This window comes from Exophiala dermatitidis (genome assembly GCF_000230625.1).
Source record: "Exophiala dermatitidis NIH/UT8656 unplaced genomic scaffold supercont1.3, whole genome shotgun sequence".
NCBI classification, from domain to species: domain Eukaryota; kingdom Fungi; phylum Ascomycota; class Eurotiomycetes; order Chaetothyriales; family Herpotrichiellaceae; genus Exophiala; species Exophiala dermatitidis.
In genome coordinates this window covers 1,848,512-1,873,201 of record NW_008751648.1, presented here as the reverse complement: position 1 = coordinate 1,873,201, position 24,690 = coordinate 1,848,512, and the positions used below count along the sequence as shown (strand labels likewise).

General features: G+C 53.0%; 8 protein-coding genes across 8 annotated transcripts; 4 read left to right on the top strand and 4 right to left on the bottom strand.

Moving 5' to 3' along the window:
- Positions 1–220: 220 nt before the first annotated feature.
- Positions 221–3,924, bottom strand: HMPREF1120_03657 (uncharacterized protein). The gene is made up of 2 exons (XM_009157737.1): positions 778–3,924; positions 221–727 (listed from the first exon to the last, which is right to left on the bottom strand). The coding sequence occupies exons 1-2, from the start codon at positions 3,822–3,824 to the stop codon at positions 547–549; spliced, it is 3,228 nt and encodes a 1,075-aa protein (XP_009155985.1). The 5' UTR covers positions 3,825–3,924; the 3' UTR covers positions 221–546.
- Positions 3,925–4,192: 268 nt separating this feature from the next.
- On the top strand, positions 4,193–4,516 carry HMPREF1120_03656 (cytochrome c oxidase subunit VIIc; the record flags this gene model as incomplete). The annotated part of the gene is made up of 3 exons (XM_009157736.1): positions 4,193–4,355; positions 4,408–4,440; positions 4,491–4,516. 3 exons carry the CDS (start codon positions 4,193–4,195, stop codon positions 4,514–4,516), a joined length of 222 nt encoding a protein of 73 aa, XP_009155984.1.
- A 345-nt stretch (positions 4,517–4,861) lies between these two features.
- HMPREF1120_03655 (elongator complex protein 1) lies at positions 4,862–8,926 on the top strand (the record flags this gene model as incomplete). The annotated part of the gene is made up of 1 exon (XM_009157735.1): positions 4,862–8,926. The coding sequence occupies one exon, from the start codon at positions 4,862–4,864 to the stop codon at positions 8,924–8,926; it is 4,065 nt and encodes a 1,354-aa protein (XP_009155983.1).
- HMPREF1120_03654 (uncharacterized protein) lies at positions 8,849–11,287 on the bottom strand. Its single transcript, XM_009157734.1, has 2 exons — positions 10,991–11,287; positions 8,849–10,936 (listed from the first exon to the last, which is right to left on the bottom strand). Exons 1-2 carry the CDS (start codon positions 11,136–11,138, stop codon positions 9,018–9,020), a joined length of 2,067 nt encoding a protein of 688 aa, XP_009155982.1. The 5' UTR covers positions 11,139–11,287; the 3' UTR covers positions 8,849–9,017.
- A 142-nt stretch (positions 11,288–11,429) lies between these two features.
- HMPREF1120_03653 (syntaxin 7) lies at positions 11,430–12,677 on the top strand. The gene is made up of 2 exons (XM_009157733.1): positions 11,430–11,868; positions 11,917–12,677. Exons 1-2 carry the CDS (start codon positions 11,584–11,586, stop codon positions 12,421–12,423), a joined length of 792 nt encoding a protein of 263 aa, XP_009155981.1. The 5' UTR covers positions 11,430–11,583; the 3' UTR covers positions 12,424–12,677.
- A 270-nt stretch (positions 12,678–12,947) lies between these two features.
- On the top strand, positions 12,948–16,648 carry HMPREF1120_03652 (DNA replication regulator SLD3). The gene has a single exon (XM_009157732.1). It carries the CDS (start codon positions 13,052–13,054, stop codon positions 16,379–16,381), a length of 3,330 nt encoding a protein of 1,109 aa, XP_009155980.1. The 5' UTR covers positions 12,948–13,051; the 3' UTR covers positions 16,382–16,648.
- HMPREF1120_03651 (uncharacterized protein) lies at positions 16,357–20,155 on the bottom strand. The gene is made up of 3 exons (XM_009157731.1): positions 19,552–20,155; positions 19,393–19,447; positions 16,357–19,299 (listed from the first exon to the last, which is right to left on the bottom strand). Exons 1-3 carry the CDS (start codon positions 19,625–19,627, stop codon positions 16,716–16,718), a joined length of 2,715 nt encoding a protein of 904 aa, XP_009155979.1. The 5' UTR covers positions 19,628–20,155; the 3' UTR covers positions 16,357–16,715.
- A 575-nt stretch (positions 20,156–20,730) lies between these two features.
- HMPREF1120_03650 (serine/threonine kinase 16) lies at positions 20,731–24,623 on the bottom strand. Its single transcript, XM_009157730.1, has 5 exons — positions 23,128–24,623; positions 23,021–23,070; positions 22,634–22,950; positions 21,917–22,570; positions 20,731–21,845 (listed from the first exon to the last, which is right to left on the bottom strand). Exons 1-5 carry the CDS (start codon positions 23,196–23,198, stop codon positions 21,279–21,281), a joined length of 1,659 nt encoding a protein of 552 aa, XP_009155978.1. The 5' UTR covers positions 23,199–24,623; the 3' UTR covers positions 20,731–21,278.
- Between the last annotated feature and the right edge of the window lie 67 nt (positions 24,624–24,690).

The following is a 24,690-nucleotide window of genomic DNA, read 5'->3' as shown; positions in this document are numbered from 1 at the left end:
TCAAGTTCAATTCACACCAGGTGCTGCAGTGCTTTGTCTGCATTTTATCACCAGACCCAGCTGCCTCAGCCGCCGCCGCCACCGCAACTGGTCCTGTATTTCCTTTAACGCCCTCCTGGTACCTTACTTCTGCCGAATCGTCTCCCGGGCATCCTCTGCATCTTCAGACCGAGAAATAAGGGCGCAATTTACTCTACAAGAAAGAACACGTCCATCTCCGGGAGGACTATCAAACAAACATTGTCATTACTTTCAGGGCAGCTTTGCGCCGCTGCCAGGCAAAAGATGTTCATTAATCTATACAGTAGAAAGAAGCATCTGCACACAGTGCAGCAATGGCTGTTGGACACAGACACGCAGCGTTGGCGAATCGTTCATAAGACAGACGCCGAGGAGACGATAATTACCTCGACGGCCATGGTAAGTCTTTGTGCAGTTCCATTGTCCAACCTGCTGCGGGTATCATACAGTGAAAATCCATGAAACTCAAAAATCCCACAATATGCATCGCTAAAGGACGCTCATCTTGCTGCTATGTCGAAGGGACTAGAGATACAGTGACTGTGCAGCCACGATATCTCGTCTTACCTTGCTTAGAGCCTCTTCAAACTTCTTCTCCAGTTCTTCGCTTCCCATGACCTTGGAAGCTTCAGCCATTTGACGCAGTGCTTCTTCAAGACGTCGGAAAGTTCGAATCAGACTGCCTTCATACACATCGGTCATTTTGCTACAGCATCATTAGTTAGGTCCTGGGTTCAATTTTCCTGCTGCACTTACCAAATCTCGCCAAATGACTTTCCAGTGGCCCAAGCAAAGATCACAGGCATGAGCTGCCATTTGAAGCTCTGCACGTATTCGTCCTCGTTGATAGCGAGTTTCGACTCGGCGGACACCCGGGCAATGACTCTAGCTTGCCGCTGGATCTCACGCAGAGGTCGTGCAAGATCCTCCGGCAGGGTTGGCTGTTCGTTCACCTTCTCCTCAAAGACGAAACAGCTCATAACTGCAGCACATTGTTCTGGAGTCAGGTCGTTGAAGAAACGGTTGAACAAGAGCTCGCTGAGCATCAGCTCATCGCCAGTGCTGATCTCGCACGCCACCCTAGCTTTCAGCTGCACAACTTCGTCCTCATTGATAAACTGAAGTCTTCGAAGGACCCGCTTGCGACATTTGAGCTCATCCAACTGCATGATGGCGTGGGCGTCCTGGATTTGTTTCTTGAGGGAGCGAATCTTGTTCGTCAGGGCCACCTTCTGTGCGTACTTATTGTAAAGGCTTTCCAACCGCGGAGAATTATGCAATGGATTGGCCACAAGTCTGGACTCCATGATCTCAATCTTGCGAAGGAGTTCCTTGAACGAGTTGTCCGTGATCTTCATATTCTCGATGGGATCCAGCACCGCGAGGCCATCTGGAAAGCGTCGCTTGACTTCCGCCAGAGACTTTTGAATCTTCTTGCGCTCCTCGGGGTTCGTCATGTCTTGCGGCGGGAAGATACGGACGTGAGAGATCTTTTGCACACATTTCAGAAGAACAGGGACAACCTCAACCTTGGATTTCTCGCCGGGTTGAGGGGGGCGGATGCCTGCTGGGAGCGTTTGGAACGTCTTTGTGGCAGGAGTCGAACCCTCGGCAACTTCCAGAGCAATGTCAAGAACCCATTCTTCCTGCGGAGTCAACTTCTCGTTGGAGCGACCTTGGCCTCGTCGAGCAAAATTGATGACGGCGCCCCATCCAAAGTCGTTCTCGCCGTCCTTAATTTCCACCAGACGACCGGGTTGCATGAACGGCAAACTGTAGTTGGGATGGATGATGACGTTCCTCATGTCTTCAGCGTAGACATCAAGTTGTTTCCGAAGTTCATAGTATGCTCGAATGGCACTTTCATCCTCAATCACCATGGTCGACTTCTCGGTCTCCAGTTGCTGCAGTTCCCTCTCCAAGCCTGACACGCTGGCGGTGTTCTGAAATTGGTGAAAGCATCTCTCCAACATGAACTCGGGGGAAATGCCTTCTACTCTCAGCAGATTCAAAATCATGTTGTAACCGAGATAGAACGCAGAATTAAGCTTGTCTTGTTCACCCCGGACAATCTCCTTGGCGACGGTGGGCTCCATCTGTTCATCAATCATCATGATGACAATACCACGTTCATCCAGACCACGACGGCCAGCTCGTCCCGACATCTGGATGAATTCCGAGGGTGTGACCCATCGTTGTGAGATACCATCAAACTTGCGGACGCTGGTGAACACCACGGTCTTTGCAGGCATGTTGAGTCCAATAGAGAAGGTCTCGGTGGCAAACAGCACCTTGATCAATCCCTCCTGGAACAAGATTTCAATCGTCTCCTTGAGAATGGGCAACAATCCAGAATGATGGATACCAATGCCACGCCGTAAGAGGGGAAGCAAGTGTTGGATTTGCGGCAAGTTCTTGTCTTCCGGTGACAGCATTTCCAGTGCGCTGTCAAAAACCTTTGAAACCATTGCCTTTTCGGACTCGTCGTTGAAGGACATGGTACTCATTTGAATAGCATATGCTTCACAATCTCGCTTGCTGAAACTGAAAACAATGACGGGGTTGTAATTCTTCGTCATAATCATGCGGACAATCTTGTAGATGTCGGAAGGACCCTTGTTGCCTCCTTTGTTCAACTTCTTGTCCTTGCCACGGCCCTTCCTACGAGCCATGGCATTGGCAGGATCATCTCCCTGCTTGGCGGCGATTGTACTCATGGCCTTTTGGAAATTGTCCTCTCGGAAGACGCCTTTCTCATCCACGATGAGATGGATCCCATCTGCACCGGCAGGGAAGAAATAGTGTTGTAGTGGAGTTGGTCGGAAATCGGTGTAGACAACGTGGCATGGTTGGTTGTGTGTTTTGGTAATCCACTCGGCGAACTGCATGGCATTGGGGATAGTTGCGGACAAAAAGACATACCGCACTTTGTCAGGCAGCAAGATGATCGTCTCTTCCCATACCACACCACGAGTCTTGTCTCGCAAGTAGTGAATTTCGTCGAAAATGACCCAGCCAACCTCTCGCATAATCTCAGACCCGCGGTACAGCATGGAGCGCAGAATTTCGGTCGTCATGACAAGGCATGTCGCTGTAGGATTGATCGTGACATCTCCGGTCATCAAACCAACGTCACCAAAATCCGCCTGGAATTCACGGTACTTTTGGTTGCTAAGTGCTTTGATCGGACTGGTGTAGATAACTCGCTGGTTGTTCTTGAGACACTGCGCGATCGCGTACTCGGCCACCACAGTTTTACCGGCACTGGTATGGGCTGAGACCAACACACTCTCATTCCGCTCAATGGAGGCAATAGAAACTTGCTGGAAAGGATCAAGCTGGAATTTCCACGTCCTAGCAGGTTCCGCCGGAGGCTTGTGTTCTGAAATCGGGACATAATCGTAGTCAGGTGGGAGCGCGACCTGATGGCGAACTTGATGTGAGAGAATGACTTTCTCCTCCTCTTTCGATGCCTGCAATCCGGCGGACGCAGCGACCTCCCGGGACTGTTCGGTCTCGAAAGTATCTGTGACAACAGGTTCCGGCTCATCATCTATGCGCATGCGCTTGATGTCTGGTCCGTCCGCACCCGAAGTCTCCTCGCCGTCTCTTTCTGAGTCTGACATGCTTACATCGTCAGGTACCGGTGCTTCGTCACCATTTTCATTCTCCGCTTCTTTCACTTCACCGTTGGCTTGTCGCTTAAGCCGCCTCTTCTCTTTCTTGTCTGCCTTCTGGGCCGCGCTGTCGGAGGACTGCACAGCCTGGGGCTTGTCCTCAAAGACATCAAAGAGCTCGTCCATGATGGCCAGCCGTAAACGGGATGGCTGTGTTTGTTTGTATTGGCAGAAAGTGTTTGACGCCAAAATGAAGAGACTGCGGCCGGCGAAATGCGAATGCCAGTACTAAGTGCAGTGTCTGAGAGAAGAAATTCCGCCGCAATAAATGCGTATGGAAACTTAGCCGAATCGCGCCAAGACATCGTAGCTCCTGCAGCTTCATCACCGCAAGTGGACTGACTAACGGACGGATTGACGATTGTACTTATTCCTCACCACTTTGATCCTCTCCAGACACCGTCAATTCCTGTGTGAGAAGAGCCGCCAATGTATGCCGTCCTTCCTACCGCACCGCCGACAACACGCTGACCGTGCAGATGAACGCCCAAACCATGCTCCGCGCCAGATTGGCAACCCAACAGATCGCCCGCCGCGGCTTCTCTACGACCGGAGCTCGATTCTCCAGCCCTTTCCACTATCCTGAAGGCCCAAGAGCCAGCTTGCCGTTCAACCCAAAGACCCGATTCTTCTGGCTGCGATACTGGTCATTCATGGGTATGGACTCGATCTAAAGTTGGCCGCGAACAAAGTACTGAACACATCACAGCGTTTGGATTCTTCGTTCCCTTCGGCATGGCCCGTATGTACTACTTTGCGACGGCGACAAACTCTCCGCTAACAAACTGGCAGTATGGCACACCTACAAGGACTTTTAAATCACTGGAATTGTTCGGATACTCGTTGGGAGGATGCTACGGGTTGCATGAAGGCAGTCTTGAGGGTGGCGCCCTCGAACACAGCATCTGTACAGAGCCATCAATAAATATAAATTAAGCAACACATACGGTCACGCTCCAGTTTGCTTCGTTGCGCTGGCTATTCTGATCTCCATCTCTGGGCCTCATGATGGTACATTTCCAGCCCGAGGAACGCGGTCCAATCAGAGTATGCGGATTAAACCATTAAATTTAATTCTCCGATGACATTTTATTTTTCGCCTTGGAATACCTCAGTTCTTGCCCAAAGCACCCGACAATCTTCGTAGATGGCCATTAACCACGATGAGGAACCTGAAAACAATTGCGTACGATGAGACCCGATTGAAAGAAAACTTGCCATTGACAGCCACAGCCTGGGATGCTGGAACCGACACCATTATCTGTGCCTTTGGGCCCACCCCAACACAGCCAGTCATTGAACTCAAACGGAGGCATCCTACCTCATCCTCTGAAAAAGACTTCATGAACATAACTTCTTGGGATGCTCCGTGTCCTCTACCGGATCTGGAATGCGATGAGATTTTACTTTTACAACACTTCAGCGATATAGCGACATCATGCCTTGTCCTGGCTGGCGGCGATGTCATTGTTGTCCGGGAAGACCCCTCTCCGGAGCAAGAAAAGATCGAAATCGTCGGGAGTGTTGATGTTGGCATTTCTGCCGCCTCATGGGCTCCGGATGAGGAGCTCCTAGCCATTGTCACACGAGCAGATACGCTAGTGTTGATGAGCAGGAACTTTGAGCCGCTTAATGAAGCCACACTCAGGCCGGAGGACTTGAAGGTTTCCAAACATGTCTCGGTCGGCTGGGGCAAAAAGGAGACTCAGTTCCAAGGCAAAAGAGCCAAAGCAATGCGTGACCCTACGATGCCCGAGACTGTCGACGAGGGAAAACCAAGCCCGTGCGAAAATGGCAAGGCGACTGTCAGCTGGCGCGGTGACGGTCAGTATCTCGCCATCAACAGCGTCGTCCCGGACCATCGCCGAGTCATCAGAGTCTTCTCGCGCGAAGCTGTACTGGACAGTGCTAGTGAGCCGGTGGATGGTATGGAGAGTGCGTTGAGCTGGAGACCATTCGGTAATCTGATTGCTGCGATCAAACGGTCAGATGCCAAAATCGAGGTCATCTTCTTCGAAAGGAATGGCCTTCGTCACGGCCAGTTCGAACTCCGCTTGACTAAAGAAGAGATGGACTCTTGGGCGTCCGAAATATCTCTGTCATGGAACAACGATTCGAGTGTCCTGGCAGTCTCGTTCAAGGATAGGGTACAGTTCTGGACCATGGGCAACTACCACTACTACCTTAAGCAAGAAGTCCAGCTTCATTCTCACCAGAGCAAAGCAGCCCTTAGGTGGCATCCAGAGACGCCACTTAGGTCCTGCTTCGGAGCGTCGGAGTATCTTCTCGACCTGTCATTCCTTTCCGCCGTGACACGAGGGAGCACTGTTCCGCCATCGGACCACGGAATCGTCAGTGTTATTGATGGCAAGACATTGAAGCTTACACCTTCCAAGCAGTCAGGCGTTCCTCCACCGATGTCATTCTGTGATGTGCCGTTTGGGTTCAACATTGTTGATTCGGCCGTTAGTCGGAATGGACAGAAAATCGCTGTTCTGACAACAGACACGCTTGAACTGTGCCAGTGGGTGACTCGATCGACCCCCAAAGGCGAGCTCCGGTTCACGGCCAATGTCCAGGCCCATTCAATCCCCCTTCCACGTGGTGGCGAAGACTCTCAGAAACCTCTGCGGCATACTCAAGTGGTTCTCAAGGACGAAGACGAAGTATATATTCTGGCGCCCAGGCAAGCCACTCAGCCAGCTACATGTCATAAGCTCGTCTGGCACGATGATTTGACGACTGCTCAATTTGAGGAGGTTTCGGTGCCTTCCGAATCTCAGAACCTCCTCCTCGACGTATCTTTCGAATGTGTCTTCTGTACCGATCCCAGTCAAGATGCCACATCGTTACTAGCGGATGGAAACTCAGTCGAACAAACTCGTCTGAGAGGAAGTCAACCGAACAGCTGTCTCTTCTCGCTTCCTGTCAATGCATCCAACGGAGGACTGAATGGACATGGGAATCGTGGCGGCCAACAATACCACAAAGTGTCACTGACACCCAAGGGGAACTTACTCGTGGACGACATCATCCTCGCGCGCGAATGCACCTCTTTCATCCTCACGTCAGCGCACCTCATTTTCACGACTTCGCAGCACCTCCTGAAGTTTGTCCACCTGGCCAAGCCGGCGGACATGCAGGTGCCCAAGGACACGCCCGAAGTGGATGAGAGATGCCGCAACGTCGAGCGCGGGGCCAAAATCGTCACCGTCATCCCGTCCGTGTACGCGCTCATCCTCCAGATGCCGCGTGGCAATCTCGAAACCATATACCCGCGATTACTCGTCTTGACAGGGATCCGGCATCACCTCAAGCAGCAGGACTACCTGGCTGCATTCCTAGCATGTCAGACGCACCAAGTCGACATGAACATCCTGCACGATTACGACCCCGAGACGTTCCTGGCCAACGTGCCCAAGTTCATCGATCAGTTGAAGAAGGCAAGCCGCGTGGACGAATTTTTGTCCAAATTGAAAGACGAGGACGTGACTCAAACATTGTACCGGGACACTCTTACTCTTCAACCCCAGTCGCAAGCTCAACCTCAACTTCAATCTGGGACAGGTCCAAGTCCTCCCAACCAGCCCACTTCAACCAACAAAGTCAACAAGATAGCCGATGCGTTCATCTCAGCACTAACATCCCAGCCATCGCCACTATCGACCGAACATCTCCAGAACATCATTACGGCACACGTCACCAAACGGCCACCGGACCTAAACTCGGCATTGACACTTGTCTCGTCTCTACGACAGACATCTGAAGAAGAAGCCGACCTGGCAGTCGCACACCTATGCTTCCTGACGGACGCGAACCGACTATTCGACGCAGCATTGGCCCTATACGACCTGGACCTGACACTCCTAGTGGCGCAAAACGCACAGCGCGATCCGCGCGAGTACATGCCATTCCTGCAATCTTTGCAAGATCTGCCCGTTCTACGGCGCCGTTTCCAGATCGACAACCACCTGAAACGATACAGCAAAGCCCTAGTCTCCCTTCACGCACTGGAAGCCCACGACGAAGTCACGACCTACACGGTCAAACACAACCTATACACCGTGGCGATGGACCTGTACAAATACGACCGGGCGCACCTGGACGCCATGACCCGACTATACGCGGAACATCTGGCCAATTTGTCGCAACACAACTCGGCCGCGACGCTGTTCGAGTCCCTGGGCGACTATGAGGCCGCCTACCCTTTGTACGCCCTGGCGCCCAACAAGTGGCGCGAAGCCCTCTTTTGCGCAAGTTTGGTACAGCCACCTCTGGAAAAGAACAAGGTACACAGCCTTGCGGCCTCTCTGGCAACAAACTGCGCCGACGTCTCAAGGGACTATCGCGCCGCAGCGACCATCACCATGGAATATTTGGACGACGTCCCCGCCGCCGCCAGGTTGCTGTGCAAGGGTTCCTATTTCGCGGACGCCATGCGCATTCTGGCTATGAGGCCAACCCTAGTCCCCGAGATCCCCACCATTGTCGATTCGGGGTTGACCGAAAAGTTCGGTGAAATCCTAGAGCTCGTCGCAGACTGTAAAGCCCAATTGAACGCTCAGATCCCGCGTATTCAGGAACTGCGCAAGAAGAAAGAGGAAGACCCCTTGGCTTTCTATGGAGGCGATCCTAGTCTCATGTCTGCTGCGGAGGGTGGAGCCGGGGTCGATATCCCAGACAATATCTCCCTCGCGGCCACAGATGCAAGCACCCTCGGCGGTCAGAGTCTGTTCACGCGCTACGGTTCGAATGCAAGCAAGTTCGGCGGCACCGTCGCGTCCAATGTCTCGCGGAAGACGTCAAAAACTAAACGCCGCGAAGAGAGGAAGCGTGCCCGCGGTAAAAAGGGCAGTGTCTACGAGGAGGAATACCTGGTCGCCAGTGTCGGCCGCCTGATTGAAAGGGTCAATGGTGTGCATGACGAGGTCAAGAGGTTGATCAGTGGTCTTTTGCGTCGTGGTATGCGCGACCAGGCTGCAAAGGTGGATGAGGTGCTCAAAGATGTTTGTGAACAATGCTCCAAAGCCAGACTCGAGGTTTGGCAGCTTCCTCAGCCGGATGTGGTTCAGCCGGACAATGTCTACGATGTCCAGGGCGAGGGTCGGCCTCCTGGAGCCGACGGCGTCTTTTGGGAAAGCCAACAGGAGACCATGAAGCCGAAGGAGGCTCCCGAGGTCAAGTCCTGGGCTGCCAGTGACCTACTTGCGTCTCAGTTACCTAGGTAGAGACACAAACAGTAGAACTTAAACTGGATGAAAAAGATCTGAAACCCTTGTTTGATTGCTTTTATGTGTGTATGCATTTGCTTTATGGACTTCATCTAACCTCCTCCATTTCCCTCCGAGACGGCCGAATGTTTGCACCCGTCGCTGATCGGGTTGTTCCCTCATGAGATCGCTGAGGTGCCTCAAGTTTGCCGCGGCTCTCCTGAGTGGATGAAACGGTTCTGCGCTCCGAAGCGTTCGCGGTAGGTTGCTTGTTGGAAAACAGCTGTCTACGTGTAGGAGGTGGTGCACGTTGCTGCTCTTGTACCTCTTCGGGTTGGGGTGCTTCTACCGCTTTCTTTGCTTGGTTCAGCTCCGAAATTCCCAATCCCACATCGATCAGGTAGAGCTGGAATGCTGATAATAGCTCCTTCAAGCCAGACCTCAGTCTTTTGATGATGATGTCAACTTCCTCTATACCACTCCTATCCCCAGGGTTGTTCTTGGCCAGAAAATCCTCAATAACGAGCAGCGTCCGCGTGAATGTCCGCACAGCTTCTGGAACCGTCGGGGTGGCCTTGCCAAATGTGTCTTCAGTGAGACTTGCCACGAGCATCCTTGTAATAGAGTCGATCGCGTCAACAATTAGCGCGGCATTGCCGTATGGGCTTCCCAGTACAGTTGCGTTAATCTTTGCAGCTTTAGTTGAAACGAAAAACCACCCAACCGGACTGCTTCGCAAAACCGCGGCCCACTGCTCTAGCACACCTTGAGAAGGTGCCTTATCTGCACCCGATGGTTTCACATATTCAAGCAGCTTTGTCTCCAGCTCTTTTGTGGTTTTCTCAACAGGCGGGTGCCACGGTTTAGCACTGCTGCCAATTTGACGCAGCTGCCCCGAAACCAAAGCCTCCACCTTCCTAGTCTTGGGGCTTGGCTGGAAGATTGGTTGGGTGGGCAGCTCAGGAACAATATGAGGAAGAGTTTTGATCGATCCATTCGATGTTGGTTGCGAGATTTGTGGAGGTGGCCCGGAGATACGAATGTCAACCTCTCGCAAGACACTCAACCCCGCTGCGGACATCTGACTCCATAAAGGCCCACCGGGTCGTTCAATGTCTTCGAATATGGCTTTTCTCCGTTCTTTATGTCTCTGAGCGATGATAGCAAGCTCCCAGAAGGCAAATGTCTTAACAACATCGCGCTTAGCCTTCAAACCGTTGAGTAGTGTTCCATTAGGATCTTTGCTGGATGAAGAAAGTGGCAGGCCAGCCTTGACAGGTGGCTGGTTCAAATACGTCAGGAATAGCAGCGACGTGAGTTCCCAGGTGAGGACGAGTAAAAAACCCGCCACCAGAGAGTGGGCTAAGAAGTCCGGTCCCAGCGGCGGGATTCCTGTAGGCTGAGCATTTGCCCGGGACAGGTTGAAGAACATCTTCGCGAGGATCAGATGGAGCTGCCAGAACAGATCCCGGAGCCACAACCAGTTGAGAACAACGGCAGCAAACAAAATGAACAATGCGGCGACACCGCTCCGGATTAGGGCGAATGACAAGCTCTGTTTCAAACGGGCCTGGATTGGATCCAGGCGATGGGTGCTTTGGGGTTGGTGCTGAGCGGCCGGGGCCGTAGATGCTCTTGAGACCGGGATGATAAGGGCGGACTTCCCATCGTATAGGTGATATGCTGCATAAGACAGAGCCAGAAGCAGTGTGTACAGGCGGAAAAAGATCGGCCTCTCATTCAACATATCAGGGGTACTGTGGCTTCCTCTTGTGATCCATCCGAGGTCTGGAGCCGACCACACGTAGGCCTCAGTAAACCACCAGGCGGAAACTGTGTACCAAAAACCCGTCTGGATCGCCGTGCCGCCGAAGAGATTGGCCCTCAGGGTCGCGAATGGAGACGCAGTTGTTCGTCTGCCGATCTTCAGAGTCGCTATCTGAAGCATGAATATGAACAGGCTGGACATCCAAAATAGCAAGGCCTTGATGCCTGCTGGACCGAATGGAAACCATGACCAGAAGAGGTCTGAAAATGTTAGGACTGTCTCGTCGCTAGCCAGGGGGACTCGTCCGGAAATACCTCTTTTAGAGCCCAACCAGAAAGCATTGTTGAAAGCAAGAAGTAAAGAAATCAGTGCTGCATGCACAAATCGTTTATGGAGGGTAGAGGTCAAGAATCTGCGGTAGGGCCGCGGAGGCGCCGGGGCAGCCAGGGACGCAGTCGCCATAGCTGCTGTTTGGAAGGTTCAGCGACGGAAGGAAAGCATGCTCAGCAAGGACTGCATCGGACCCTGATTGCGTGGTTATAGCAAGAAAGGTGGTTAACAACTGGTTGTACAATGTATAATGCAATAGGTAAACAGACCAACTGGCTGCGCGTTCGAGTTGCATCTCCAAACTTTTTGGTGTCGCTGCAGAAACTCGTCAGATGCCGCCTCTCGCACGTGACCTCGGCTCGTCATGCGGAAGCTGGTCATAGTCCTCCTAATGTTACTGCTGTCGCTTCCATCGTCGGCCGCATTCAATCCGTCGCCCTTCGCCCAAGTTCCAGGCTTCCATGATTCCTCGCTCGCTGCCTCCATCAACTTACGACGCTCTCTACGCTGCTTCTGCTTGAATTCACTGTCGCTGCACTTACTACTCTGGACTCCGTGGTCGATTAGGGCAACAACCATGTCATTCGACCGGCTCTCGTCCCTCGAGTCGCAGCCGACTACGACCCGGCGCCAGGATGATCCCCATTACAGAGACGACCCTGAGTTTCAAGACTTCACCGAATCGTTGTCCACGAAGCTTTTCGAGTTAACGTCCAACATCTCGCGCCTGTCCAACCAGCTTGCGAAACGGGATACAGAAAGAGTTCGAGAACGGGTACATGACCTACTTGAGGAAACACGTGAAGGATTTAAGGAAGTGGGAGAAGGGGTCAAGAGGGTACAAGCCTGGCCGGATTTAAATGTGAGTTCCTAGGGAGAGGCTCCGTGTGCGCCTGCTAATAGTTGTAAGCCCGCTCAAAGATATACAAACCAGAAATTATCGCGAGAGTTCGCATCTGCCCTTTCGGAGTTTCAAGTAGTGCAGAGAAGGGCGATCGAGAAAGAGCGAGCCTCTAAGGCGGCGCTCGAAGAAGCCACAAGCGCTCAGTCACCATCAGCAGAAGGACAACAACAGCTTCAAACCCTCGAAGAACCCAGACTGGCACAACAAGACGAGGTCGACTATCAAGAGAACCTGATCATTGAACGAGAAGGAGAAATCCGACAGATCGAACAGTCTGTTGGCGAACTGAATGAATTATTCCGCGATGTCGCCACCCTTGTGCGAGATCAAGGTGATCTGATCGATGCGATTGATGTCAACGTCGAGAATACCCTGACCGACACACGGGGAGCGGATGTGGAACTAAGAAGCGCAAGTCGATATCAGAAGGCGGCACGCAACAAAGCCTGCTGTTTATTGTTGATATTAGCCATTGTGCTGTTGATCATTATCTTGGCTGTTGTTTTGGGGTGAGAAGCAGACGCCGCGAACTGGAGGATTCGGCGTCCGGCTGTGGGCATCAATGATCGGATTGTATAGCAACTGCGGTCTGAAGGGTATTTTATTGCGTAAAGGGCGTTTGGGAAGATATGGCATGGTAGAGTTAGACCAGGCTGCACCCAGGTCAAGTCAGTAATACTACGTCGAACATATCTTTGATACCTCTGTCTTGCATCGACCTTGGAGGATGCGCGCTTGTGCTTAACCGGAGTACTTCACACACGCAATGTCTTCGGGAGATGTAGCAAGCCGTTCGTATCACTGTCCAGTTCTGGCGAGCTGGATGGCCGCCGTGTCCGTCAAAGGTGCTTACCTGTAGGTAAGTAGGGATGCCTCTCTGACTAATATCTGGTACTACATAGTAGTACTGGTCGCTACTACAAGTAAGCAAGGCTGACGCCAAGGCTCAGCCTCGTGACGGCGGCTTAGCCACGCGTGACGTCAAATTTTGGAGTGCGGCGTGTCTCTACGCGTCCAAAGTTTGAACTACATTGAACTGCAAATCCACAGCCACTACGCTGTCCCCGTGCCCCCATCAATACAACATTGTACATTGATATACACTGTTGTCCTGATACCCGTCTGCTCATAATGGCTCGATATGCTATCTCAAGTCCAACTGATGAGGCCTGCTCTTGAACCAACAGACGATAGCACCCTAAATGTCGTGTCCCATGTATCCGAGAGCAGCAGCAAGAAGAGGAAAAGCGACGTTATCGACAGGGAGTCAACTCAAGAGGTTGCTTTCAATGCGATATATCTACCGTCAAAGGAGCAGACTGTCACGTTCTCTGCGGTAGCCCTTATTGCCAGGGCATGTCTTCCGCTGGCATGGCTCAACACCTCAGAAGTTCTACCAGGCCCTGTTTTTGAAGCATCTATTCCGAGTGTGCAGGAATGGGAGCAGCGAGCACTTGTGGTGCGCAAACTGCTCAATGGCGGTCTGTACGCCGTTGAAAACGTCGGCGGGGACAATTACGTTGCTGTTGCTCTCCATAACTGGGTGACAGAAGAATGGTGTAGGAATGCTGCGTTCGGGAAAATCACTGCTGCCAAAATCGAGGACATCTTGAAACGAGACGATGGAGCGTGTCGCAGCCACACGAGGTCCCTCTCCGGTGGTGGCACGCCGTCATTACCAGGCCCGAAGAGCCCCAAAAAGCCCACCAACCGACGAGGGGCCCTTGCACGAATGTCGATACTAACGCCTCGGGATATGGCAGGTCAGCGGGAGGCGACGCCGAGGACGCCTGATTCCCCTGGGCTCAACAATCCGGCTGCTGCTGCTGAACCCTCGCCTACAACCCCTCCACTGCCAGTGACACCAGCTGCACATATCAAGGAGGAGAACTCTTTTGACGCGGGGAGTGTACCGACTGGAGAGGCTGTGGAAATTGTTCAGGAAGCTGTCCCAAAGCCAGAGCAAGCAATGGCTGCGGAAGACCAATGTGCACCGGAACGCCTCCGAGATCAATACTTTGAACATCTGTACTCCTCCAAGACCTCCTTGGCATTCTACGTCAAAGGTCCGTTGAGCCGGGCGCGAGCTCATGTACGCTCGACGACCATCTCCCCTTCCAAAGCAATCGCCGAATTAGCCGCTTTCTATGAAGAAAGCATTCTGGCTGCGAAGAAGATTGACCTGAAATATAAGGAAACCTTGTCAACGGTAATCAAGGGGCTAGACTCTGAGCTAGAAAGCCAGGAGTCTCGAAGGAAGCGGCAAAAGAAGAGGAAACCAATGAAACTCGGCAAGGATGGCCTTTGGCCTGATGAAGAGGAGTTCATTGCAAAGTGGTGGCGTGGACGAGAATTGAAGCCAGCCATAACCACAGAACACCAACCCGACGAAATACGGAAAGAAATGTCAGAGCTACGCATGCGAGAGACCAAGATGCAAATGCTTTTGATTCTGGAAGTGATGCTTTTGGACATTGCTGTCTCAAGGTTGTCTGAAATTCCCAAAGTCCCTACCGACCCAGACGTCAAGGTTGAATCGATTGAGGAAGACCCCTCGGCCATACTCGCTCAGACGGCTCGGAAGCAGGAGAAGCCCAAAAAGAAGCGTGACCTAGCCGGAGAACTCGACACTATAGTCGACCGTCTCTGTATCTGGCATACTGTGAGTCAAGACGAACTAAACACGGGCTCCAACCCAGACAGCCTTACCGACAATAGCAGCGCCACGACCAAAGGAAGTGACAGTTTGCGTGATTTCTGCAAGGATGTCCTTCTGCCATTCTACTCGGCCAAACTCCCGGAACAAATCAAGTCGATATCTCGAAAGCTAGGCGGGCCTGAACTCTCGCCCAAACGACCAGCCAAGCGGGTACCGCAACAGACCACAGGAGCAGCGCAACCCGGAGCAGCACCTCCGCCACCTCCGCGGTTGTCGAGCAGGTCATCGTCCTCCTTATTGGGACAAAAGTCGGGTCGTGGCCAAGGGCAGAATTCCAGCCATCAACAACCAAGAACCAAAAGGACCCTGGAACGGGTTTTGAGCGAGGATCAGGCGCACCGCCACGCTTCACCTCCAACGACACTCTCGCGCTCGTCAACAGCACCTTTGGGCTTGAATGCCATGGTCCCAACAATGGCGACGCTGAAGCGTGAGCAGTCCGAACGGCCACTGTCCCGCGGTGGCATGGGATTGGGCCTGCTTGCCAAATCCGCGAGCTTCAGCAATCGTGAAATCGATCTCGACGCCGACAGTCGGACGCATGAAGCGAAACGCCGCAAACTCGACCGGCTGGCGCAACAGAAGCGCGAGCTCGAGGCGGCAATCGAAGCGTTGAGACGTCCTAGTCGCACGACCGTCGCTGGGGAGTTTATGGATGAAGTAGAGAAGCGCGGCGGCGACAAGAGCACAAAAACGGTGCAGATCACCGCCACGCCCCGGGCACGTAGGTTCGGCGACTACGTGGCTCGAGGCAAGAGTCAGGGTCACCACCATCATCAAGACCATGGTTTCTCAACAGAGCCAGAGTTACCTCCAATGATGACGACCAGGACGACGCTGCCAACACAACATGGACGACCTGGTCAAGATGATGACCTTGTCGTTCCGTCCTCAACCACTAAAGCTCAACTTGGGTCGTTGTCTTCCCTCAGCCATGATGGCATGCCAGCGTCAGTGGCCAGACCGAACACGAGCACGAGCACGACTTCCTCTCGGCAGATGATCCCTCCGCCGGCAGCCCGGGGCTCGTCCGCTACAAAACGGGCAGTCCTGTCTGCCATCCACGAGACCCCGACTCGTGGCCTGCAAGGCAAGAAATCCAATCCTCTTGGTCTGGCCGACAGGGACTGTGACGCTGCCGCTGCGACGCACTCTAGCACGACGGCCATGACAACGACATCAACCACCAGCATCACTCAAAATACGGCGGCAATGGAGACTTCCTCGGGCTCGGGGTCTCGCTCTCGTCGCACACCCATACTATTCACCGGCCTCAAAAAGTCCGACGTCAGCATCGAGCACGCTTTCCGGGACGCCCCGGAGATCCCGGAGCGCGCGGGCAGATTAATGGACCGTGTCATGGGCGGCAAGGCGAGAGGAGATCTGCCTCCTGCCAGCTTTGGTATTGACGTTGACATTGACACTGAGACTTGGGCCCCAACCGGACTCGGACAAGAAAAGCCAGAGCAAGCAGGAAATGGAACTACAACCTCATTCTCATCATCATCCTCGTCAGTGGCACTAGAACAGCGAAATGAAGAATCAGATCCGAACCCAGAACCAGAACCTCCATCGCCATCAGCGTCACTGTCTGCCCCCCCACAGAATCCAAATCCTGGACATACAGGCAATCGTGGTGGTGCTGGTCATGCTGGCGGCGCCGTTGCCCCTGTTGACGACGGAAATGATGGCGAAGATGGAGACATCTACGCGAAACTGGGATGGGACGACGACGACGACTTTGACATTTGATTTCAGTGGTTCTGGTCTGATGCGGATGGTATCTCAAGTACCATCTATCATACCTTCCATACCATGGCAAGTAGGAAAGGAAGAAACCCAACAGTATCCAAGTACCCAAGTAACGCTCCATGACAAACACCTGCATAAAGAATAAAGATAGCCATGGCAGGCCAAGATGGCAGGCTAGCGCATTTCAACAAGTCGTATAGACAGACATGTGCAGAAACAAGGACAGTATATAATGCCACAATTCTTATTTTTCCTCATTCATTCCGAGTGTCTCATTATCGCTACCTCTCGCTGATGCTTCTCTTGTTCTTTTATATCTCTCACGTTACTACTACTACAAGGCAGGATCCACATTCATCAAGTCATCACTCATGATATGCAAGACTTGGGTAAATGTCCGCAGTCGGCGGCCGGAGATGCCATCCATCAGGTTGGCAAAGTCCAACAAGACCCTCCTGGCGCTCTCGTAGCCGCCCTGATGCACGACTCCGTTAAGAGAAATAGTGCCACCATGCTTCACAAACTGGTAGACAGGCGAAAACTGCTCGTCTTCACGGTTGGTCGTCAGGCTTCGCTCGGGTTGCAGGTCAAGTGATTCGTCACGGAACCCCAGATCCTGCAGTTCGATCCAGTTCGGGTCCGACTCGGCCAGCTCAACGGGTGCCGTTCCCTGACGCGACGCGACTGATTCTGGGTTGACCATGAACAGGTACAGGCCCAGAACCAAGGCGGACGAAAAGAGCGCCGTGACGGAATGAATGGTCACATTATCCGAAACCCGCCTTTCGGACATCAGCTTGAAGTTCTGGGCCGCATGGACACAGGCCCGACGTGCGGCTTGAGTTTGAGACCATTGGCTGATGTTCTCAAGCGCACCCGTCGCCGGAGCTGCCCCGTGTCGGCCAGCTGCGAGTTCGAACATGCGAAAGTCCGCAAGGAGCATGATGCATAGACTGTGCCAGAGCACGACGCAGTTTGTGTCGTCGACTTTGGCCAACGGGCCCGCTGCGTGGTTGGCTGCTAACACGGCTGGTATTGTGGTTTTTGCTCGGGCGTCGCCGGTGTATACATGCCAGGGGATGAACGACCCGACAACCAACTGGTCCGACGGCATCAACCGCTGATACGCCTCAAGTATTTGTATCTGGAGCAAGGCTAACAACGACGACCTACCAAGGTAGCCCAATCGACCAATGGGTTCCATGTCTTGCTTGTGAAGATCCTCGATTCGGAAGGTAGGCGCGCTTTGGCTCTTTCCACTTCGCAACAGTGATTGCCACTGGGTGGCAGATTTGGCTTGAAAGAGTGCTTCATCACACGGGGCAACTGCACAGACAGATTCGGAGCGGATGATGGGTGCTTTGGACAAAAGGTTAGAGAACCATGAGTCCGCCAGCAAAAGCCCGAGAATCAGTCGTTTGGCCGACTCGATGCGGCTCCAGGCTTTCCATCTGTCGTCCGATTCGGACATTTCGGCCAGCAAGGCGTCCAACGATTGACCCTCATCTGCAGCAAACAATCCATTCTGCTGCGCCATCGAGATAAGACTGACGTACAGCATCTGGCACTGATTGAAAGGATCTTTCTCTCCGGTAATCACAGACAGATTCAGTGTTAACAGCGCTGTGGCGAAGGCGGCCAGTTGTTGTTGTGTTGTTGCAGAACATCCCGCGCATGCAGACAGATCGTTGCAGACACGTTGGAGGAAACTCGGGAACATCCTCGACACAAATCTAGTTGCGCCGGTGGTTCCCAGAATGCTTAATCCGATCAAGCAAATAGCAAATAGCATAGGCGTTGGGGTATTCCGCACCGAGAAAGTCGCAACATGTATAAAGGGAACCGTAGGGTGGAAGCGACGGAAGAAAAGACCCAGGGCGATGTCAAGAATCTCGGCCGGTGGGAACTCCTCGTTTGCTTGTGACAAAGCTGGGTCAACGACTGCTTGCAGTCGTGGCGAATGAACGGCAGACGGCGCAGGCGTGTGGAATGTATTGCGTAGGCGTACCCGACAATCAGTGTCCAGTCCCCAGTTCGAGACAGTCCGGAAGTCGTCGGCGGCGAATGGAGTTTCCGAGAAGAGGTTGTCCATTGGTGACAAGGCGACTTCTTTCCAGAGATTCGGCATGATTCGATAGTTGCGCCCCGGACGAGGCCCCCAGCAGCGCTGTACCCTCGAAAATCGCTCTCTCGGGACTTTCTCGATGGTCTTCTTTCTGTCTGGCGGGTCGCTTGTTGTTCCGTTGACGAGACCTTTCTGATCAAGATATTGATGTTGCAGGTCACCCAAGCCATAGGTCTGGAGAAAGTCAGGGGACTGGTCGAGGTCTCCGAGCGAGGGGAACAGCCACATCTGGAATGGGTCATGGAAGTTGTTTTGATTCGTCTGATCTGATGGTGGGAGCCATTCGATATGCCCGTCACTGAACTGATTCGGGGCTATTTCCGACCGGGGAGTCTGGTTAGGGTTGCCCGGAGTCGGTACAGAAGTCTCGAACGTTGAAGCCTCGCCACTGTTCTGGGAGGGTGATGGCTTCTGTGGCTGTGAAGTGGAAGGGTCTTTCTCCTCTCCGGAAGTCAGGGGCCATGTTGTTCCTGGAAGTTGTATTCCAAGGCTGTTGGACTGGGTGCTGGCCGTATCCAAGAAAGGATTGGAAAGATCAATCGAAGCATGTCTTGCCTGTTGATTGGAATTATTCGTGTGAGGAGGGAGGTAGTTGGATGGGGAGAGAATCTGCATTAAGGGAATGCCGGTGTGGGAGGCATTGGCAACAGCCGTAGGAGAGTTGATATCGAACTCATCCTGAGGAGGCTGAGGGGCGACGCCTTCGGAGATTGTATTTCTCCTAGTTCCAGGATTGGTCGGAGTCTTTGCATTCTTTGCCCCATGACATTTCATATGTCGGAACAAGACATCGCTGTAGGAAGGTTAGACAAAAGCTGGGCTCGACGAATGCCATCTTATTGCTATGGGAGGATCAAGCAACAGCAGGTGTTCGTTCTCGGCGTACCTGCGGGAGAAAGCCTTGTCACATATTGTGCAAGAATACGGACGTTCTCGCGTATCTGAGAGACAGCCGTAAGCATTTTCCACAACAAGACAGCATTAAGACAGGGAAGTTATCGGTCAAGGTCGGATAGGGAAAAGAGAACACATGGGTTGCACATACGAGACCGTTCATGGCGTTTGAAGTGTTCCGTTTTGGTGAAGCGGCGTCCACATACGGTACATTGCCTCAAGACCATGACTGCATATGCGATAGATTGGCTTGACGATGACAAGGGTCACTGGCGGTGGAGTGAGCAGAGAAGGGGAGTGGTGTCCCGCAGAATGGCACACAGCTATGTGGGAGAGGTGGAGGAGGATTCAAATGGTAGTTGAGTTGGCAAAAAGATCGCGGAGATATTGGTGGGAGGCGGAGAGGTTACAGGTTCCTGACAGTAGCAAGCACTGCACGGAGGATTCTGTTTTCTTCTGAGCCAAACAGAATGGTTTGAACGAGAAGACCGAAAAGAGAGGAACAGATGTGGGATACAGTGTGGGAGGGCGGAGGAAGGAAGACCAGGAGGTTCAGGTTCAGGTTCAGGTTGCGAGAAAGGCGGCGGGCGGAAGAGGGTCAAGGACGAAACGAGACTGCGGAGGAGGAGCAACACTGCGGGCGCAGGAGACGATGCAACAACGACGAATTAGAGACGATGCATTGGACGAGCCAATCAAGGGATCGTAGGCGAGTGTTTTCTGAGTAGTACCGAGTTGATGCAGCGTAGTGCCAGTGGTAAACAGGACTAATAATTGCTTCTAGCTGAGACTACCAAACAGTTTCCATTATTTTATCGTCTGGGGAAGCCGAGGATGGAGATTTTCCCAGTATTTCCAGTGGACCAAGGACTGGTACAAGACACTTTAGGCATCCACCATACTACCTAGGTAGGTAATACTGGAGCTGTAATTAGGCAGTTTTGGCTGCGGAAAAAGCTGGGGAAGTCGGGGAAACATTTCTACAGTAATTGTTCACCCATTCCAATTCTGCTCATCGCTAACGACACCACGCGCGGTACACGGTTCCAATACACACGAAAGCATTCGGCCCTCGACCACGGGAAAGCATATCTAGATCCTCACCACTGTCCACTCCCACCTCCGCCTCCATCCTCTGCGACAAGCCTACACCTCAGCTAGGCTTCCCTCCTATCGCCTCGTAACTACAATATCGCCCAGCCACCATCGTACAAGATCATCCCGGTTAAGAGTCAGGAAACCAAGCAGTGCGGTGGCTTGGATCTCGGCCAAAGAAGAATGTCCGGTCCCCCTCGGCAGTGGTGATGGTCGACGTGGTTGGAGATCTGGTCTACCAATGAGGACGGAAGAAGACCGAACTCAAAGGGTCTTCAATATCTGGGGCCCCTCGTTTTCTGCAAGTGCAAGGCCAGGTGACTTAATTTGACAGGCGCCACAACGACCCATGGGAGCCTTGAAAGCCTATCGTATACGATGCAGCGAGAGACCATGTGGCTCTGCACTGGGCCTATATATTTGCCGGTCAAGGTGGGATATTTCCGGCAGTTATTAGTGCCACTGCCAGTGCATCCAGGTCTAGGGATAATGACACCCGTTTTCCATTAGTCTGGTACCCCGGAATATGGCACAAACTGAGGCGGAAATCAGAAGAAACACCCATAGAAAAACAGGGCATCATCCTTCTCATGGATCACTACTGGTCCATGCTGCTGACGGTATAAACAGAGAAACCCTTTTTGGATTTTTAGATAGTAATTGTAAAGAACCTGCTAAATGTTGAAAAAGTCAAAACACCCTCCATCTCCCGCGTTGAAGCAGGAGTATACCGCACTATTGAGTGGGAACTTGAAAGGACTGAAAGGACAAAAATGTCAAGCCTCAATGTGATTCTCCCGCCACATGGGTCTTTTTATGCATGCGAGCCAGCCAGGTTTTGCTCGTGGCAATGCGGATCTTTTTGCCAAAGACCATGAAGAGCAAAAGGGCGAGATCGTTGGCCGCAAGGACGCCGCAGAAGATGCCGGCAATGACCTTGACGTAGCCGGTCTCGAGGATCCAGTCGAGCAGCTTGAAGCCCATGCCGAACGAGATGGCCTGTTTGCCCAGGTTCATGGCGATCAGCATCTCGGACAGGTTGACTGTGTAGCTGTCGACGGCGTAGGCAAGCGTAAAGGTGAAATAAAAGTAAGCCGACCAGTTGACCATGGCCACGCCCGCAAAGTAGCCGAACCAGTGTAGGTCTCGCCCGGCCGTGTATCCGTACACGATCAGACCGGCAGGCCCGATGAACATGGCTGGCAGGAGGACGCCGAGTCGCATCTCGGCCTCGCGGATCCCGTTGTTCTTCTTGGTCAGATAAGCGGCTAGGCGGTCCGATGTCGTGGTGAAGGGTACTGCCAGGAGATAGCCGACTGCATTGCCTACTGCAATCAAGCCGGAGTTGGTCTATAAATCACAAAAAATTCAGTCAGTCCCAGACAAAGGCAAAAAGACTACAAATCTGACTGTTCACTTACCTGACTCCAATTATATGGCGGAGCGACAATCTTCAGAGGAAACGTGTAGTTGAAAGCCAGGGCGCCCAAGCCGATATAAATTCCGTAGGTTGCCACGACCCAGAAGACGGACGGCACGGCGAAGTAGGATAGGGACCGGATGGCAGTCATGAAGAACGGCGCGTCTCGGTCGTAGACGCCCCACGGCTTGAGGGTCGAGATGAACGACTTCCGCGGCGGTGGGAGATACGAGACCTCTCGCAGATCAGCGTCCACGCCCTTCTCGACGCCATTATCGCTGCTGCCGCCGTTGTTGTTGGCGGCGCCTAGCGCGCGTGCCTTGATCAGCTCGCGCGGGTACCAGGTCTCTTCGACAAAGAAGAAAGCCAGGATGAACAGCGCACAGGCGAACGCGAACTCGACGTAGAAGAACAATCTCCACGAATACCCTCCCGCGAGCATGTATCCGGCGTACAGCGGCCCCGTGGCTCCTAGACAGAGACACACCGTGTAGTAACCTAGTCGCTGGCCACGTTCGTGCAGGAAGAAGATATCGTTGACCAATTGCACCGGCAACGCCTCGCAGACACCCGAGCCAAATGCATGGATGATCCTGGCCGCCATGAGAGTGCCGTACGAGTTGCATTGAGAAGCTCCGATCAGGCCGGCGGCGAACTGCGAAATTTCGAATATCAGACATGGCACGCACAGGGCGGATTCGCACAAGTCTCAACTCACCGCGATGATGGACAGTAACATGACAGGCCGTCGCCCGAATTTGAGATAGGCGGGGACCAAGACAAAGGATCCGAATCCATATGCCAGATTAGGATACGAGATCAAATTGGACGCTGTGGCCGGTGCAATCCCAAATGACTCAGAGTAGATGCCAATGTAGACCGAGGGCCCCAGCAGCGCCGAGTTGCCCAGGAACGAGTATGAGGCGCAAATGATCAGGATCATGGTCTTCTTGAAGTTGTTCCACTGTAGAGGATCGTTGGGGTCGTCTGCTGGCACGGGGAACAGTGCTTGCCCGTATCCAGTGTCATCGCCCTCTGCAGCGACAGGTTAGAGAAAATGGCCTTCTCGAAACGCTTGCTTGGATCGACTGGGGCTGAAACTCACCTACTGGCCGTAGATTCACGGTACCGGGAACCGCCTCCTCGTGAGCATGACTGTTACCGTGTCAACGGACCATCTTAGACGGGTGTCGCAGTAACTCGACAACATACCTGTGCTTCAAATGAGGCGGATGGGCACCATGTTCGGCATGTTCGTGCTCGTGGCTATGCCGGATTTGCATGGCGAAATGTCGATGCACTCACTGTTGGTACTGTACTGTAGGTGGACCGGGTACAGGACTTCGTGGGGAAAAGCCTTCCCGCCGCAGTACTTCGCAGACTGTACTATGTATATCAATCAGATTGAAATTCGAGGACAGGACCATCTAGCTCTGACACTGGCAGCGACAGATCGACTTCATAAAAAGAAATGATCTCCCTCGCCCCGGATACGCCGTCTAGGTCCATCTTATTATTTTATTGTCGAACCATGCCAGAGCCATGGGCCACACCACACAGACCAGCAACCCTGGCTAGATTTTTCTCCCACAGCCTGGGCAAATGTCCGGCCTCCAGTCCATCGGTGGTCAGTGGGGCGACAGGCGGGTTCTCCACCATGGTCTGGCATTTGCCAGTAGCATTGCAAGCATGTAAAAAGAGTGTAGCCCGCGAGCATATGGGGCTGCCCAGAACCTAGACGTCGGCGGTCCAGTCAAGCTCGATGGGTCGATGTTTCTTGGCCTGGGGCAGGGTTCAAATTGTCGACAACTCTGGACAATGTGGTGGGAGCAGTATGGCTGTTCCCTCGACTGTAGCATCGCCTCGCCAGAAGATACTGTACAATCCCTGCCGCTCATCATCAGGCTGATTTGCCTAGTTCTTGTTCGCGGCTTCGGCAAATAGTGTTCGATATCCAGACGTGTTTGATTTCGCCTGGCGGTGCCTTGAGACAGGGATTGCTGCTTGCGATTCGGAGGTTTCCCAGCCATGTTTTTGTCCGACATGACGCATCCGGGACGTCCTCTTCTCGTAGTTCCCAAGCAATCTGTGCCGCGGGTGGTCTCCCATTACAGTACATCTGTGCCCCTCCGGCTTCTATCCGGGAATTGATGAACTGCCAGCGCCCTCAGAATGCAACTGTCCGTTGTGCTACTGTGCAGTATGTACATGACTCCTGCAGATGGACGCTAGGATCTGCTCTGCAGTGGTCCACGCATGATGAGCTGGGGCCGTCCGTGTTGATCGATCTGACCCTCGCGTGGAGCCTGGGTTGGCTTCCTAGAAAATCTGTAGCATGGACAGTAGCATGCTAGTAGCAGTATAGTATGGTATAGGCGCCTAGGTAGGCATCTCAGTCCAACAGAAAGACCCGGTCAGCGAGCGAGTGATGGTGGTCAGGACTATAATACTAGACCGACTGTAGTAGTAGTACCTAGGTAGTCATCGCCCGGAGCATGCCTTCCCGGCCGCCTAATTGTCGGGCTAAACAAGTCGCCGGCGTCGCGTACAACTTGAAGGAACCCGAACTTTGTAGCCTTCCGTGCTATTTTGGTCTTTGTACAGCGTGATTCATGGAGGCACATGTGTTGTGATTTCGTCTTTTAGTATGCCAGCAATAATCAAGAGTTGTTACAACCCTGACGAGACATTACTCGAGTCGTCGCCGACAGACGCCCCAAGCGAGACGACGGGCTACGCAGCGCACATGTGCCAGGGTGTCTCTAACCGGGGGGG

Excerpts from the sequence above, each read along its gene's own strand:
- HMPREF1120_03652 (XM_009157732.1), top strand. The coding sequence starts at position 13,052 with ATGCTATCTCAAGTCCAACTGATGAGGCCTGCTCTTGAACCAACAGAC.
- HMPREF1120_03654 (XM_009157734.1), bottom strand. The coding sequence starts at position 11,138 with ATGGCGACTGCGTCCCTGGCTGCCCCGGCGCCTCCGCGGCCCTACCGC. Across the intron at positions 10,937-10,990 it reads CTGGTTGGGCTCTAAAAGAG|ACCTCTTCTGGTCATGGTTT; the intron begins GTATTTCCGGAC and ends TAACATTTTCAG.
- HMPREF1120_03651 (XM_009157731.1), bottom strand. The coding sequence starts at position 19,627 with ATGGTCTTGAGGCAATGTACCGTATGTGGACGCCGCTTCACCAAAACG. Across the intron at positions 19,448-19,551 it reads CAAACGCCATGAACGGTCTC|ATACGCGAGAACGTCCGTAT; the intron begins GTATGTGCAACC and ends GCTGTCTCTCAG. Across the intron at positions 19,300-19,392 it reads GACAAGGCTTTCTCCCGCAG|CGATGTCTTGTTCCGACATA; the intron begins GTACGCCGAGAA and ends ACCTTCCTACAG.
- HMPREF1120_03650 (XM_009157730.1), bottom strand. The coding sequence starts at position 23,198 with ATGCAAATCCGGCATAGCCACGAGCACGAACATGCCGAACATGGTGCC. Across the intron at positions 23,071-23,127 it reads CCGCCTCATTTGAAGCACAG|TCATGCTCACGAGGAGGCGG; the intron begins GTATGTTGTCGA and ends ACACGGTAACAG. Across the intron at positions 22,571-22,633 it reads TGTTACTGTCCATCATCGCG|TTCGCCGCCGGCCTGATCGG; the intron begins GTGAGTTGAGAC and ends GAAATTTCGCAG.
- HMPREF1120_03653 (XM_009157733.1), top strand. The coding sequence starts at position 11,584 with ATGTCATTCGACCGGCTCTCGTCCCTCGAGTCGCAGCCGACTACGACC. Across the intron at positions 11,869-11,916 it reads AAGCCTGGCCGGATTTAAAT|CCCGCTCAAAGATATACAAA; the intron begins GTGAGTTCCTAG and ends AATAGTTGTAAG.
- HMPREF1120_03657 (XM_009157737.1), bottom strand. The coding sequence starts at position 3,824 with ATGGACGAGCTCTTTGATGTCTTTGAGGACAAGCCCCAGGCTGTGCAG. Across the intron at positions 728-777 it reads AAGTCATTTGGCGAGATTTG|CAAAATGACCGATGTGTATG; the intron begins GTAAGTGCAGCA and ends ATGATGCTGTAG.